Source organism: Labrus bergylta, chromosome 21, assembly GCF_963930695.1.
Source record: "Labrus bergylta chromosome 21, fLabBer1.1, whole genome shotgun sequence".
In the NCBI taxonomy this organism is placed as follows: domain Eukaryota; kingdom Metazoa; phylum Chordata; class Actinopteri; order Labriformes; family Labridae; genus Labrus; species Labrus bergylta.
In genome coordinates this window covers 22,504,089-22,519,460 of record NC_089215.1, presented here as the reverse complement: position 1 = coordinate 22,519,460, position 15,372 = coordinate 22,504,089, and the positions used below count along the sequence as shown (strand labels likewise).

General features: G+C 42.3%; 1 protein-coding gene across 2 annotated transcripts in view; it reads left to right on the top strand.

Annotated features, from left to right (window-relative positions):
- The first annotated feature begins 5,078 nt into the window (after nt 1-5,078).
- rhbdl1 (rhomboid, veinlet-like 1 (Drosophila)) overlaps nt 5,079-15,372 on the top strand; it is a 51,487-nt gene continuing 41,193 nt past the window's right edge. Inside the window, exons 1-2 of one of the 2 annotated variants that reach the window (XM_020637632.2) lie at nt 5,079-5,782; nt 14,302-14,460. In XM_020637632.2, coding sequence (XP_020493288.1) covers nt 5,744-5,782; nt 14,302-14,460 — 198 coding nt within the window. In that variant the 5' untranslated portion in view covers nt 5,079-5,743. Of the gene's footprint in view, nt 5,887-14,301; nt 14,461-15,372 lie in introns of both variants that reach the window. The other variant, XM_065949856.1, reaches the window with a different exon arrangement.

Genomic DNA, 15,372 nt, shown 5'->3' with positions numbered 1-15,372 from the left:
GGACAGTGCTTCATCTTATCCTGACGTCTACACAGAAGCGTCTTGGGAAAAGTGTGTCCGTCTGCCAGCTTGACAACCAGAGGTAGTTTGTGGTTATTGCTAAAATGTGTTAGATTGTCACATCAAAAACAAAGACATCATGTTACTGGAGTAGCAGCTACATGAAGTGGACACTACAGAGATTGTAGATAGACAGTCAGGCCAGCTAGACAACAGAGCCATCAGACTCCTCCCCAAACTTAAAAACCATGACAAAACAAAACTAACACACAAAGCCACAAAAACTGAATGACTGAAGACTCCATTCTCTCAAAAATAATAAAGTAACAACACTCCATCAAATAAAGGGGTTCTCCTTGTGTGACAGAGAGATCCTTCCAATCCAGCCTTTGGAGAAATATCCAGTACTTACTACATCTGATCAAAAGCAAGTCACAGAGAGAGAGCGACATGGTATAAGGAGGAAAGAGATAGAAAAGGCAAGAAATAATGCACTCACACACTGTTTGAACACCAGGCCAATAAAGGCATATGAGACAAACAAACAAACAACATAAAAGACAAAACCAAAACGACAGATGATCACATGACGGGTTATATAGCACATCAATGTTTTTATATATATATATATATATATATATATATATATTGAAGTTGGTCGATTCAAAAATCTTCCAGTAGAAAACAAACTTTATGAGATGTGTGAGTTGGATGAAGTTGAAACAGAGTCCCATTTTCTTTTGCATTGTACAAAATCAGATGATTTAAGAGAATTATTGTTTCATGAAGTAAAATCTGAAATATTGGGGCGGACAGATGTGCAGAAACTGAAACGGCTGTTTAAGTTTGATGTGTTTAAACTTGCTAATTTTCTTTTAAAATCTTGGAAAAGAAGACAGGATATTCTGTTTAATTAGTGTAGGAGCCTTATTGCTCATCATGTTAAATTTATGGATGCATGTAATACTTTTTGTTCATTGGATCTGGGAGGGGGAGGGGCTTCTGGACTTAATTGGGCTCAGTTCGGGCTAGTAGAGAGTGGAGCCACACAGTCTTTTGACCTCTCTCTCCTCATCTCTCTTTTTGCATAGTTTTGGACTAACCTGTATCTTTTTTTTGTTTATTTATGTTTAAGTAAACATTTAAACTTTGATCATTTGGTCCTGTGGATTTTTTGGATGAAAATTACACAAGAGAGGAGTTCTGGGAGCGTCAAGCTACGGCTTCATTCAGTGGATACCTACAATTAGTTTGACTTCTTGCTTTTTCTTTTTGTTTCTTGACAATGAATATAGCTTACCTAGTGCACTCTGATCTGGGAACATTTTTAATTTATAGTGTCATGTAAGCCCATACGGTATGGGCATATGGATGTATGTATGACACAATAATAAAAAAAAATAAACTAAACCATATAAACTAATCTTGCTGAATCTCCTCATTAAAGAGACAACTACACAGCATCATCTTTACATCACCCAAACAAATGTAGCTTCTTTAACTTGCAGACTCCTCAGAATCAAACCTGCACAAATCACTGAAAAGACGGTAAAAGAAACCCAGACTCTGATCTTCAGGAGTGCCTGTATGACTGCCTTCCTCAGTAGTTTTTGGGTTAAGAAGCAGCTCTTATTTTGGAATTCCAGACTATCTGCCTTCCTTGCAGTATGTTGGTTCTGCTTTCAAAAAATTGTCTTAATTGCACAAATACGTTAGCAACATTTCATATGTGTGCTCTCTCTCGCTCTCTCTCTCTCTCACACACTTGCACCAGCTTTTGGTTCAAAAATAAACAATGCTGTATCAAAATGTTGCCAATGTATTATTGCTTATTTAGTAAGTGCTCTTTGTCTTTCGCTCAATGCAGCTTTTTGGTAAAATTATGACTGAAGACCTGAACTTTTCTAAAGCTTTCCTACTTTTTGATACTAGATTATTAAACAAACAGAAATTGTATCATTTTAAAAGATGTCGTATCAAAAAGAATCATCATAGATACTTTTGACACCTGTGCTTGGTAATGATATGTAAATTGATTTGAACCTATATCTAATTTGAAAAGAAACAATGAGAAATGAGATACTAAAGAAAATTAATTAAAGAAATTAAAGAAATCTAGATTTTTTTAGATTTGTACGAGTCATTAAAGGTTGCTATAGTTCACGCTGAAGCGGATTGGAGCACTACTATTTTTATGATTTCCAGATGTTGTGATATTGCAGCCCTGTGTTGTCAGTGCTGAAACACAGGCACTGCAAAAAGTTAAAATTGAAAACAGGGTAACAGGGCTGAACTCAAGAAGTCAGTTCAATGAATCTTAATCCTGCAGGAGTTTTAATGCACAAAGAGAAATCCCTACAGTTTGCATTCCCGCACACTATGTGTTGTACAAAAGGATGCATGGACGTCTAATTTTTCAGACCCTGGCAGAGCCGATGTAATATTAAGACATCTTAAATTCAGACTATTTTCACATTTACAGCCCCTTCTTAGCATCCATTTCTCTGACAGAGACACAACTATCCCCCCGCAGACACCCATAAATAAACACTTTGCCTTATGGACCTCCAGGTCATTAAGCTGGCGAGGAAGAGCGCAGACTGGCGGTCTAATTAATGTGCCTTTCTTCCCCTCTGAAAGGCCTTGTTATTCTCTCACACAGGCTACACCAGGTCTCTGCTACTCTCAGGTCTTGTTCTAAAGAGGAAGCAGGCCGCCTGGGTTCGCCCTGCCGTCTGCATCCACCCACCAGGGGTGAAGAGAACATGAAGGCTTTAGTCAGGCTCAAGAGAGACCATTCAGCTGGGAAGGCTTATCTCTCTCTGCCAGTCTTCTGGATAATGTCCCTTGGTGGTGCTGTAATGGAAACAATGATACAGGCGTGACCCTCAGTGGAGCTTGTGCCAAGTTGGTGTTTTCATCATATTTGGGATTTCTGTTTTTTTTAAGATTTATTTTTGGGCTTTTTGTGCCTTTAATGTAGAGATAGGACAGTGGGTAGAGTTGGAAATCAGGGAGAGAGAGAGAGTGGGGAATGACATGTGGGAAAGGAGCCACAGGCTGGATTTGAAACTGGGCCTCCCGCTTGGAGGACTATAGCTTTCATACATGGGGCGTGCACACTAACCACTGAGCCACCAGCGCCCTGGGGATTTCTGTTTTACCTGCTTCTAGTTTCTTTTTTGACAGAGCCAGCACTTTGTTTGGCAACATGTAAATCCTTCAAATCCAACACATAACTGGTTTAAGCTGGGTGTTTCTGCTCTGTTTTATTACTGCTCTGGATTTTTTTCAGTTCATTGTCCTTGTCGATCATTGTTTGATGAGAGTCTCTTGAGGTTACCAAGGCAACAGTTGAATCTTCAATCCGTCTCCTTCGCTGCGGTTTAGCGAATCCTCCAACAGTGACCTTATAATTAGATTTGTCTAATTCACGCTCACAACTACAGAGAATTGATGACAAATGAATTCTGAGCACTGATTAGCAGTTGAACAAAGAAACCCCGCGGAGCCGCTTCAGTCTGTCGGCACACAGGAGAGGGACTACTTTCATTTGCAACAGAAGGTCATTATTAATGTTCTGTTTAAAGTGGAGTGTGTCAAATGGAAGCGTAAAGGAAGGTGACAAAGAGAAAGTCTGGGAGTTGTGCCATGTTCAAGGTGGCCTGGACATATCCTTTAGGACAAACACAGCTGTTACCAGAGAGGCTTTATGTAGTCTGTAAAACCGAGTCTGAGCCCAAAAAGCACAAGACCACATGGCTGTGATGAGGAGGTACAGATCATTTTTCTTCCTCTGGTAAGAGAAAATGAAAGCCTAAACATCTGGTGCAATTATGGAACCTAAACAGGCAGAGGCACTGTTTGTCACCAAGCTACTGTTGCAGGAAAAATCTCCCATTAGAGGAGAAGAAACCCTCCTGATTCAACAACAATGTGAGCTCAATTCTTCTCCAGGTCGCGTCTCCAGGTCGCTGTTTCACTCACTTCTTATGAATTAAGATTTATGTCCCCACCCTCGCTCCTCGCCTCCCCTTCATCGCCATTGTCCTGAGGAGGAGGGGTCACTGCGGATTTGCTCTGAAAGAAAAAAACACCTTTTAAAGGGGATTTCAGTACAATCAAGCACATGAGCACTAACAAGTTCCTTTTCATCAATCGTATGTTCTGACCCCCTGTCACTCGGCTTCCTGCATGGTAACCTCTTTATTATGCTCCAGATTAACAGAATAAGAGCCTTTGTGCTGGTATTACTTATAATAAAGTATTGTACTGAGGATTCTGGTCTTGTGTTATTGTTGTATTTCATTTGAGCTCGTTTGAGGATCAGCGAGCCCTCCAAAGTTGTTTAATTGAATTATGTGCAGTTTTTTTACACGTGTGCTGGGGGTTGGTGTGCGGTTAATTGTGCAGCAGTGCATACAATGTGCTAATGTGCCAGTGCTTATAATTAGCACAGAGATGTAAAGGGTTGCCGGGCAGTCTGTAGTTTTCTTTTGGGGGGCTGTCAGTGTTAGTGATATCATTATTAGATTTGTATTGTCTCATCTCCTCAAACCCTACATTTAACACAATAATCACATGGTTTGGATTTCACAATATGCCTGTGTTTTTTTGGAGCTTTTGTCTTGTTTACAGTGTGTGGGCTTGTGTGTGTGTGTGTGTGTGTGTGTGTGTGTGTGTGTGTGTGTGTGTGTGTGTGTGTGTGTGTGTGTGTGTGTGTGTGTGTGTGTGTGTGTGTGTGTGTGTGTGTGTGTGTGTGTGTGTGTGTGTGTGTGTGTGTGTGTGTGTGTGTGTGTGTGTGTGTGTGTGTCTGTGTGTGTGTGTGTGTCTGTGTCTGTGTCTGTCAGTAACAGACCAGACATGTGTGTTTGTGTGGTTGGTATGTGTGCCAGTAGTAAGCTGCAGAGCCGCAGTGGAGCCCATCCCCTGCTTCCTCTCCGAGACACCTTACTCGTAGTTAGGAGAGGGAACCGCAGCCCATGACCACTCCTTCAGCGTCTCCAATTGGAAGAGAGAAGCCACCTCCCTCCCCTGTCTCATTGGTATGCAGCAGGCGGCGCAGTGTGTGTGTGTGTGTGTGTGTGTGTGTGTGTGTGTGTGTGTGTGTGTGTGTGTGTGTGTGTGTGTGTGTGTGTGTGTGTGTGTGTGTGTGTGTGTGTGTGTGTGTGTGTGTGTGTGTGTGTGTGTGTGTGTGTGTGTGTGTGTGTGTGTGTGTGTGTGTGTGTGTGTGGGGAGAGGGACAAGAAAGAGAGAGAGAGAGGTAGCAGTCAGTGCAATGGGATAGAGGAGAGCGAGGAGGAGGAGAAGAGTGAATGAGAGCAGCTGGATCTGCCTTCGCCTTGCCTTGCCTGTGTGCCCTGCCTGTCGTCTGCTGAAGCTGGGTTTTCTTACCGCCGCGCCACCACGCTGCACTGGCACGGAGTGGAGGCTCGGCCCATTTGCATCAAACGTCTGCACCCTCAGCACCAACAAGAAGACACACAGGACCGGTTTTTACACCCCCAGCAAGGAGGGAAAAAAAGACGGGACTAGCTCACCAGGCTTCTCCATCATCAAGGGGGGGGGACGCAGCAGCTACAAAAGGAGTCTGTCGCTACCATTTAGGCACTAGCTGCTCCATCAACCAAATCCCCCTCCACCTTACCCCCATCCTTACCAACACCGCCACCACCACCACTCCTCTCTTGCTCCTCCCTATGTCCTTGTCCTCGGCGGCTCCTCTCACCTCCCTGGCCAGTATATGGATAGAAGCTCCCTGTTTCAGCTCATACAAGAGCAGGTAAGCCAGCAGGCAAGGAAGCAAGCCGCGGTAGAGGTTTCTATGGTTACGGGCTCCTGGCCACCTCACTGTCTATCCAGGGATTGAAACGTGGAGGCTTGGGGGTGAGAGCTGATGTTAGGATTTGATTTTGTTTGTTTGCACAGGCCAAAATGAAAGCGTGAAAAACAACACAGGATGGATACAAGCATCATGGAGCCATGTGGGCCCCGAGAATGTGAGGTCAGATCATGAGCCATGATGGGGGGGTGCATCATGTCATGGTGAATGGAAAAGAGGGAGTGAGGAGGGGTTGTGTGCTTAAAAATACCTGGATGGTTATACTGTATGAATGGATGTATAGATGGATTATTTTCTCTATGTCCTGTTTTGATTTTTGCCCTAAATGAGGTGAAAATCACGCAAAAAAAAATTGGTCAGTTCTAGCTGCTGCATTGGTGTTTGCTGCAATCGTGCTGTACATGCATGCATTTTTGGGTCTGTGGCTGTAAGTGGGAGGGAGATGTTTTTCTGTGTCTACCACCAACTCAACCTTATCCTTTTATAGTTTACAAAAAAACCCCAAATATTGTAAAATGACTCCATTTTTAATTACAAGAAAACAGGTGAGGCAGCTCCTGTGTCACGGTTTCCTTCTAGAATAGAAGCTGTTATTTGGCTGTAAACTGAGGTCTTCTTTTTAAGCCCTGAAGCTGAAAAACACAGTATTTGAGAGATGTATTTCTCCACATCTGGTTTCATACAGTCCTCTGCACAGACTGCTGTTTTCATGTCAAGTCAGATCTATCTTTAAGTCAAGCTTTGGACTACCATCTCCAAAATGAACAAGCCAAAAAAAGGATTAGATGGCACATTCTTCATGTATATATATTTATCTTTTGCTCCCTTAAGACATATTGTTGGATTGTGTGGATACATGTGTACTTCCAGGCCATTCCCTAGCCTTGTATTTACCTTGGGTTTTCTAATGTGTCTCGTCTTTTGGAAGATGAACTGGTCTCTTGGGGTTTGGGCTGATGGACAGATAGATTGGGCTATCATTCTCTACAAGAAGGAGACATTGATTATCTGCTGCAGGGATTGGGGGCTGAGCGGCCCTTCAGCAACACATTGATCAAAAGACCCAAGAGCCTTTGGGAGAAATGTATGTGTGTGCAAAGTTGCATTTTTAGGAATGTGTACCTATAAGAAGAGTAAGAAGCGGTGTGGGTTGGGTGAGAAGATGCTCTGTGGTCACACTAGTGAGTCAGTTACTGTAAAAGCACTTATCTGAGAACAGCTTCTTGGTGATACCACAAAAACACACTTTCCTTCAAAGTCACATTTAGTGTGATATCAGAGAGACCATTACATCTTATATCTGTTTTAGATGTAGCCGGTCATGGGTTGGAAATAAAGCTGATACTTCCACTATGTAAACAGTGGTTGCTTTTATTGATGGTTGGGTCTACTCTGCTTGTACCAGTATGTTCATATAGACAGTTTGCCCGGCCACAGCTGAACAGATTTTGGTCCCATTTAGCTCCAGACCAAATCACTCAAATAGGCTAACAGAATGTTTATCCTCTTCAACTTTGGGACTCCGTATGGCGACCTTTGATTTGGAAAATTTCTTTCTTATTAAACTAGAATGAAATAAAACTCTGCCAGCAGCTTTTTGGACTGTGAACAGGCAAAGCTTGTTTTTTAACCGAGCCTGCATAAACATCAGGGACTTGTTTCTCATCCCAGTCCAGGAAAAAGCTTTGCAGAGCGTGCCTTGTTTTTTCCTTTCCATCTCTGCCCTCCAGATTTGATTTGTCACATTCACTGGAGGCCCTCCATGATGACCATGGTATCCCACCAGCCTTTAATGAAAAAGGGAGCATGTTGAGGTCAAGTGCTGTTAAGTATAGCTGTAGTCATGGTAACTAAGTGGTTGGCCAGCACATGTTGATACAAATATGTGATTTGCGATTTTAATTATTCAATATTGCGTTAACAATACTGTACGAGGTGCATTAAATAAACAGATATTTCAGTGTGAATATTAGCTCCAACTTTCTATTTTCTGCTGTTCTGACAGTTTAACACAGGCCCTGTTTTTGCAACATGCCTCAATCAGAAATAATCAGAATGGTTTCCTTAACTGCTGAACCGTCAGCTAGTTGGAACCATCATCTAGCAATTGTTAAAGTGGGGCCAAAACACCCTGTTCTTCAACCAATTGGTAAAATGTATGTGTTGCACCCATGAAATGAACCGGTCAGAACTCGTCCATCTTAACTTTTAGCAACTTTTATTAAAGAAATGCCCACAGTTTTACACAAGCTTCATTTTTCAGCCTACACACACCTCTGTGTCTTCTTCTCTGAGCCTCCCTTAAAGGGCCAGTGTCTTCATCTTAAAGGGTAGATAAAACACACAGTATTTACTGTTTATAACTCTGTTTTCTTTTACTAATGATCTTAGAAATATAAATTAACTTAAATACTTCTGGAAATTAAATTAGTTTAACTAGACACACTGATATAACAAAATGACAGAAAAAAAAGTGAAAATATGAAAAAGCACTTTCAGCATGTTACATATGGAGTCTTTTGCCCTTTTTTCCCCTCATCCTCAAATGGCAGTAACAAAGAATGAGCTATTTATTTTGCAGCCCTACTTAATAAAAAATGCTTCTCTGTTTTGGAGAGTCAATAGCCCTACAACTTTTTGATAAAAATGATTATTCAAGCCATCACTCACCCAACATTTCCTTCAATCAATTAAACATTGGATTAGAAAGGCACTAAACTCTAATGGGGATTCCTTGAGGTTTTTCCCTGAAAGCAATATGTCTATGCTTAGTGTATTTGAGCACTGCAGGTCTAAAGGAGCGCCCTGTCAACCTGAACCACATGAAAGTGCTGCAGGGGCAAAGGAAAAGAAATCAACAGAGGCAACATGAGTGAGTTTATTAGTCTTTGTCTGCAGGAGGTTGCAATGCTGAGCTCAGGCTATTTCTGGCCTTTGCGGGTGCACACATGGTTCTGATCAGAGTACACACACACATGCCGAGTCTTTGATAGTCTTTCTATTGTGTTGCCACTGATAAGACAACTCAATGGTCTGCAGCACGTAGCCACTAGTATACACTTTCATTAGCTGCTGACTGTCTGCCCACTTGCCGTCTAGTCCTTATCTGGCCTATTTATATCTCCCTTATGAGGACTTTCTGAATACTATTCTGACATACTTATGTCATGTAGGGAGAAGAAACTCTCATATACTGTCCCCCCTTTCATCACTCTGTGTTGTTCTAATTTGCATTGAGCTGTATTTGAAAAAGCCGCTGGCTGTTTGTACTGTGTTTAAACGCCAGGAAATCTAGTTAGACGGTTGTTTTCATCAAGGAAAGTCCCTTGACATCTCTCAGTATCCTGCACTCAAAGATAAAGTGGTTTGGATCTTATGGCCGTCACATCACAGTGCCACATTGGTTATGTTTAATCCTAACAATGGTAACAGCAGGGCGTTGTGATAATGAGTGAGTGAGTGGCCCAGTTGTTGGTGAACAACCAGTGAGACAATATAACAGGTTTCATCTGATGCAGTGAAAATAAACCTTGTAGATGCCACTGCCCTCTGCAAATACACGACCCTGTTCAAGCTTGACAGTCTTGTTCAAAGAGAGCTGATGAGTCTGTAGTATTGGCTGTGTGCCATTAAGTTAGAGCTGTGTCTCTGTACTGGAGAACTGTACCAGTGCTGGTGCTGCATTCCTGTCTCAGTAAAGTATAGGACACTATCACACAGAGAGCAAATCATGTTCACTGACCAACTAGAATCAACCTTTCAAAATCCTGTAGTTTAAAATTCATATACTGATGTATTGTCAAGTTAGCAGGTGTACTAAGTTGCTGCCTAAGCTGAATCTTTTTAATTCTGGTAAATCTCTGTTTTGTTTAATGGTACTTCCTATCAGTTTGTTTACTTAACTGTTCATGTAATAAAGACATTATTTTTATGAAAATGTATTTCACTAGGTGTTTATTACCAAATAGCGTTTACGAACTAAGTTGCCTTAAGCCTTACCTGGAGCCTGAATTATTCATTTTTTGAAAATATTGGATAGTACCTGATATACCTGGAGATGAAAATGATAACATCATGGTTAACTGTTTGGACCAAAAAACAAATGTATTCAATTAAGTATCATAGTGACAAAAATCCTTAAAAATCTTACAGCTGTAATGTTACCTCGTAACTTTTCACATTTGTTCTTAAATAACTGAATAAAGTCCATTATCACGACTGATTCCTGTAACTTTACGCTCTATGGACATTACAATTAGGAAACTTTAAGCTTCAAAAGGATTACACTACGTGAGAAAACACACAGAGTCTTTTATACAGTTGACAACTTGCCATTTGGAGACTGTATAGTGAAAGCATGTAAACATGTCTGAGGCATCTCTTCTTTCTGAACCATACAATCTGACAGAAGTAACTGCTTTATCTCTGAGCCTTTAAACCCTTTTAAATAATTACATCAAAAGAACCAGCGCCAGGTTTCTAAAATCATTGATTTTATACCTGGTTCTTTATTTGAAACCCTTCAGTCTAATTCGTTACAAACCTATTATTCAAACGAAAGCATTGAGTTATGAAAATAATAATAAAATAAATAAAATAATACAAATACACAGTCATTAGGTTCAAATTAATGAATCATGAATCAATTAATTAATATTGAGGATTGAGGATAATATTGAGGTATCATTTGATTTCAGTAGTTTCTGTACTACTTAGTGCTGAGTTATTTACCAGCCTGTCTTTTCATTGGTTGTGTTTCAGCCTCCTGCAGGACGATAGGATTAATTAAATATCAGTCCTATTGTTCTGCTTCATCGTGGCTGGGTTTTGGTGTTTGTTCCTGGACTGGAGGGTCGACTCCTGAGCCTCTGTTGAACGGACTGATGTGTCCGGGTTAGGGTAACCTGGAGTCGCTGTGCTGAAGGTCACAGAGGTCCTGGGGTTAATGTTGAGATCCTCTCCACTCCTTTTTGCTCTTTTCTTCTTCCTTAAAGTCATGAAAACATTCCTATCCTGTGACATTTCCATTTCCTTCAAATCTTGTTGCTCCTTACCCTTCCATGTTCCGTGTTCTCCAGCCCCGCCTCCCTTTTTTAGCTAAACTTAACCTTCATTTCGTTACCACCATATACTCTCACTTGTCATCCATCTGCATACTGTTTTTTAAATACTTTATTTATAGCTTTTTTTTATTTTTACAATACAGACATACAGGATAGACAAGAACACCAAATGATGAAAAGAAAGAAAGAGAGGCAAGGGGCACACATCTTGATGTCCAAAGCTGACAGTAGACCGCAAAAAGAAATTCAAAAGACTGCCCCACTTTTAAAAACGGTCCTGGGTAGAAAACAAACAAAAAAGACACACACACACACACACACACGTGTGGTAGTCAGTATGCCAAATAAGGCAGAGTTTGCACATAATATAGACCTAACATAGCAGCACAGACCATAATGCAAACAGTTAAGTCTATTTTTACATCATCTCTCCATCCCTATCCGTCATTTCATTGCCCTTGGTCTCTCAACCCCTTTTTGTGTCTTCCCTTTGCCTGACGAATGCCAATACGTTGGGGGTAAAAAAAGAAAAGAGAACACACACAGAGGCGACTGGTAACCATGGCAACGCATGCAGCTTGTCAGAGTGTCGCCCTCACCAGTGTTGGATTGCTTCAATAACTGCCTCCTTCTCAGTTCCCCCCCCCTCCCCAACACACACACATACACATTTCCTTGTCCCTGCACGTTACCAGCCTGCACAACAACAAAAAAACCCCCGCTCATATTCATCTCAGTGTTCCTTATCCTGCTAATTGATAACCCTCATTGGCTACAAGAAGCAACCCTCCACCTCTGTGTATTCAGTCTCCCCTGTGTTATGTTCTGCCTGACTGAAGTCAGGAATACAGAAGGAATAGAGTCTTTGCAGTGAGACAGCTCCACGTCAACACCTTGTACACTTTGCCTCTGTGTGTGTGTTTGCCACCGCTGCATGTGTAGTGATGTGCTGACATATGGAGGCTGACAGTAATCAGACGTCCCCAGCACCGCTCTCTGTTCCCCCTGTCAGCCGGGCTGAGCCAGGAGCACATTAGAATCTGATCTATCTCCCCTCTATAGCAAGTGAACGCAAGCACTGGAGTGTGTCACAGTCGCCTCATAGGAAAGAGAAGAAGAGGACTCACAGCCACACTGCTGGGCTGTGCACAGAATAACAGGCAGTGGTGGGGCATTTTTATTCTCTGTGCGTCCTTGTTTCATATCTGTCTCCTCTCTGGCTGTCTCTGTTCTCCTTCTCCTCCTTCTACTGCTCCATTTTTTTTTCCATTTCTTCCATCTTATCCACTGAACAAACCCCCTCCTCCCCCTTACCATTTCTAACGCTTTCTTCTGCTGTTTTTTTTTTGTGCCCAACACATTCCCCATGTCGTTCTAGTACCTTAAACATCACAAAAGCTGCCCATTTCTGCACCATTTTGCTCAGAAAGCCTCAAGGGGGGGAACAGGGCCGCGTTTTAACAAACGTCCATGGTACACACAGTTAAGGGGATTATCTAAAAATAGACTTGGGTTTTCTTTCCCATCGTGGTTCTTTTTGGCTGTATGTGCTTTTGGTAAACACCCCAGAGACGACATTGTTTGTGTTTCTACATAATGTTGGTTAAAAGCATTTGCAGTGGTGTTGTTTGTAGAGTGCTGTAAAAGTATCATAACTGACAAAATCACTTCAATATGTCAAACTGGCAGTGTGGGAAAACACTCCTTCTGAGTCAAGCATCATCAGAACTAACCCATTAGCGTCTGCCTGAGCTCTCCCAGGTGAATACATGCATAACTTTAAAGGGAAATGAAAAAAGGCAGATTAAACGGAAATATAGGGACGCTTGTGTTCGGCTTAATGGCTGTAAAAAAAACAACACAGAAACTGTATGGAGGAGAAAAGCACATAGACAGTCAAATTGTGCAAAAGGAGACGCACACCACTGGATTCCTTAATTTATCTGCTTTGCTTTTTAGTTGAGCAGCAGAGCTTTCAGCTTTGAGCTACTGCAGGAGAGACTGACACGGCACAGCAGAGTCTAAAGCTGCTCTCCTCATGCAGCAGATGAAACACCTTTGTCTCACCATGTTAGAGCATGCCGGGTCCAGACTAAAGGCAGCCTAGTCGGGGATTCTTCTATTGGACTCATGACACGGGCAAACGATGATCCAGCATGACTGACTCCACACTGACGCAACATCTGAAAGCGCTCCTCCCGGGGGGGGGGGATGGGGGGTTCTGTTGGTTTACTATCTGCAACCTAATGAGGCTGTGTTGGCATTCAGGAAATGGTGAAAATGAGAAGCAGCAAAGGGGCTCTTCTTATGTGGTCTCTTTGTGCCGCTCCAGTTTGTCCCCAGGCCCATTTTCACTAATACAATCAGATGGACTAAGAAGAGGAATGAGCACTTTATTTCAGAGCAATCAAATGTGTTTAAGAGGAGGAGGTAAAGAAAGCAAAATCAAGTTGTAAGTTGGTGAAGCTGCTGCCAAAAAAAAGAAATCTCTGCATTGCTTTAACCAAGCAGAGATACACACCCTATACTTTACAAGCCGTTTTCAAACCGGGTGCTATTTCAGACAACTGCACTCAGCCTTTTTTTATGACGCTCTCCTGCTTAAATCAATTACGAGGAGCAGCAGTGGCATACAGACATCAGCAGTAATAACCCATGGGGGCTGCGGGGCTCAGTGAGTGAGTGGTGATTATACAAAAACCACACCAACTTCCAGCTGCAAAATGTGACCGGGGACAGAGGCGCACAGTCAAATGAAGCATCCACTTTTATTATTTTGTGTGTGTGTGTGTGTGTGTGTGTGTGTGTGTGTGTGTGTGTGTGTGTGTGTGTGTGTGTGTGTGTGTGTGTGTGTGTGTGTGTGTGTGTGTGTGTGTGTGTGTGTGTGTGTGTGTGTGTGTGTGTGTGTGTGTGTGTGTGTGTGTGTGTGTCAGGCAAACTGCAGGTCAGGCCAGTTATTAGGATGACATGCCCGCCTGTCTTCTCTCGCTGCTTCCAACAACAACACTCGTCCTGCTGTTTGCTCCACAGACCTGCTCCTTTAATGAGGTTGAATAAGGATTTTTCCAAAGACATAATGGAGGCAGCACAGCTTAATTAATACTGGTGCCAGTGTCTGAGCTTCTGCCTTCTTCTCTGTACCTCTCATTTGTGTGCGCGTGCGCGTGTGCGCGTGCGCGCGTGCGTGTGCGTGTGTGTGTGTACGTACGTCTCAGATGTCTATTACTGTTGCATCCTCCCCGAGGGCAGGCTGACACTTCATCTCTGCAGCGCTGCTAATTAAAAAATCAGGATGCATAACAGAAACATCATGTTTAATACGACTCTTATCAGCATGCACTTTTTAATCGCCACTGATCTGAGTGGGCTGTGTTTTTTTTTTTTATTTATCTCCAGCTGGACCCAGAGAACACCGGTTTCATCCCAGTGGAGAACTTCACCAGCTTGGTGGAGCACCATGAGCTGCAGCTGGACCCGTCCAAACTGGACATGCTGTTAGCCCTGGTTCACAGCAATGAAGAGGGACAGGTGTGCTACCAGGAGCTCATCGAGTTGGTGAGTAGAGAATCCACATGCAGAGGCCACAGATGCACTCTGAGAGAGTAACATTGTCGAGGCTGCAGCGCAAACACAAACTTCCACACACATGCGTGCCTTTTTTTTGTTGGGTTTCAGAAAAGGTTACAGAATTGATTCAGACAGAGCCGGCGAGCTCCGCAGTGCTGAAAATTGACTCGACCATTCAGGTTGTTGTCCTGCAAAAAAAGGAGGATCAATCTTTGCAGTTAATGTGTCAGTAAATCCACACACTTAACCTCACAGGCTGTGCACAGCCAGCACTAGAAAACACCCACAGCAAACTGTATTACAGCAGCATATTTGATTCGTCTTCACTGATGTATCCAAAGGCATTTCATTCTGGAGAAATGAACATATAAACCCGTCTAGCGGCAGCACATTGATAGGATATATACACTCATGTTCTCTTAACTACAGCTGCAGATATTCTGATGCCTTTTATTTTGGTCTTTTTTTCTTCTTCTTTGAATGTAAGCCCAGGCTCTCCATTCTCCTCAAATAGAGCTTCTTTTAGAAACTCATTCATCAACACCTGCCTTCTGCTTCTGGCAACGTACAGATTTAAGCACCATGATCAATTTAAATGCAATTCCTGGCAAATTCTCAAGTCCTTAAACTCATTTTTACCTCCCTTGCTTCCTTTGTCTGTTTGTCTTACTGCCCATGCTTTGTGCTAAAGGCCACATGAGGCTACTTCACGTCAGCAGGTCAAAGTGTGGAGTCGTTGCTCCCTCACCTTAACTAGAAGAGTAAGAAATGATTGATCAGGCAATTGTTTGTTTTCTTAAAACAGTGTATCAATCAGTTATTGTGATGCAAACATTTTATTGCAGATTTCTGTGCTAATAGAAAACAAAAAAAACGGTGGTTTCATTGTTTAAGTTACTG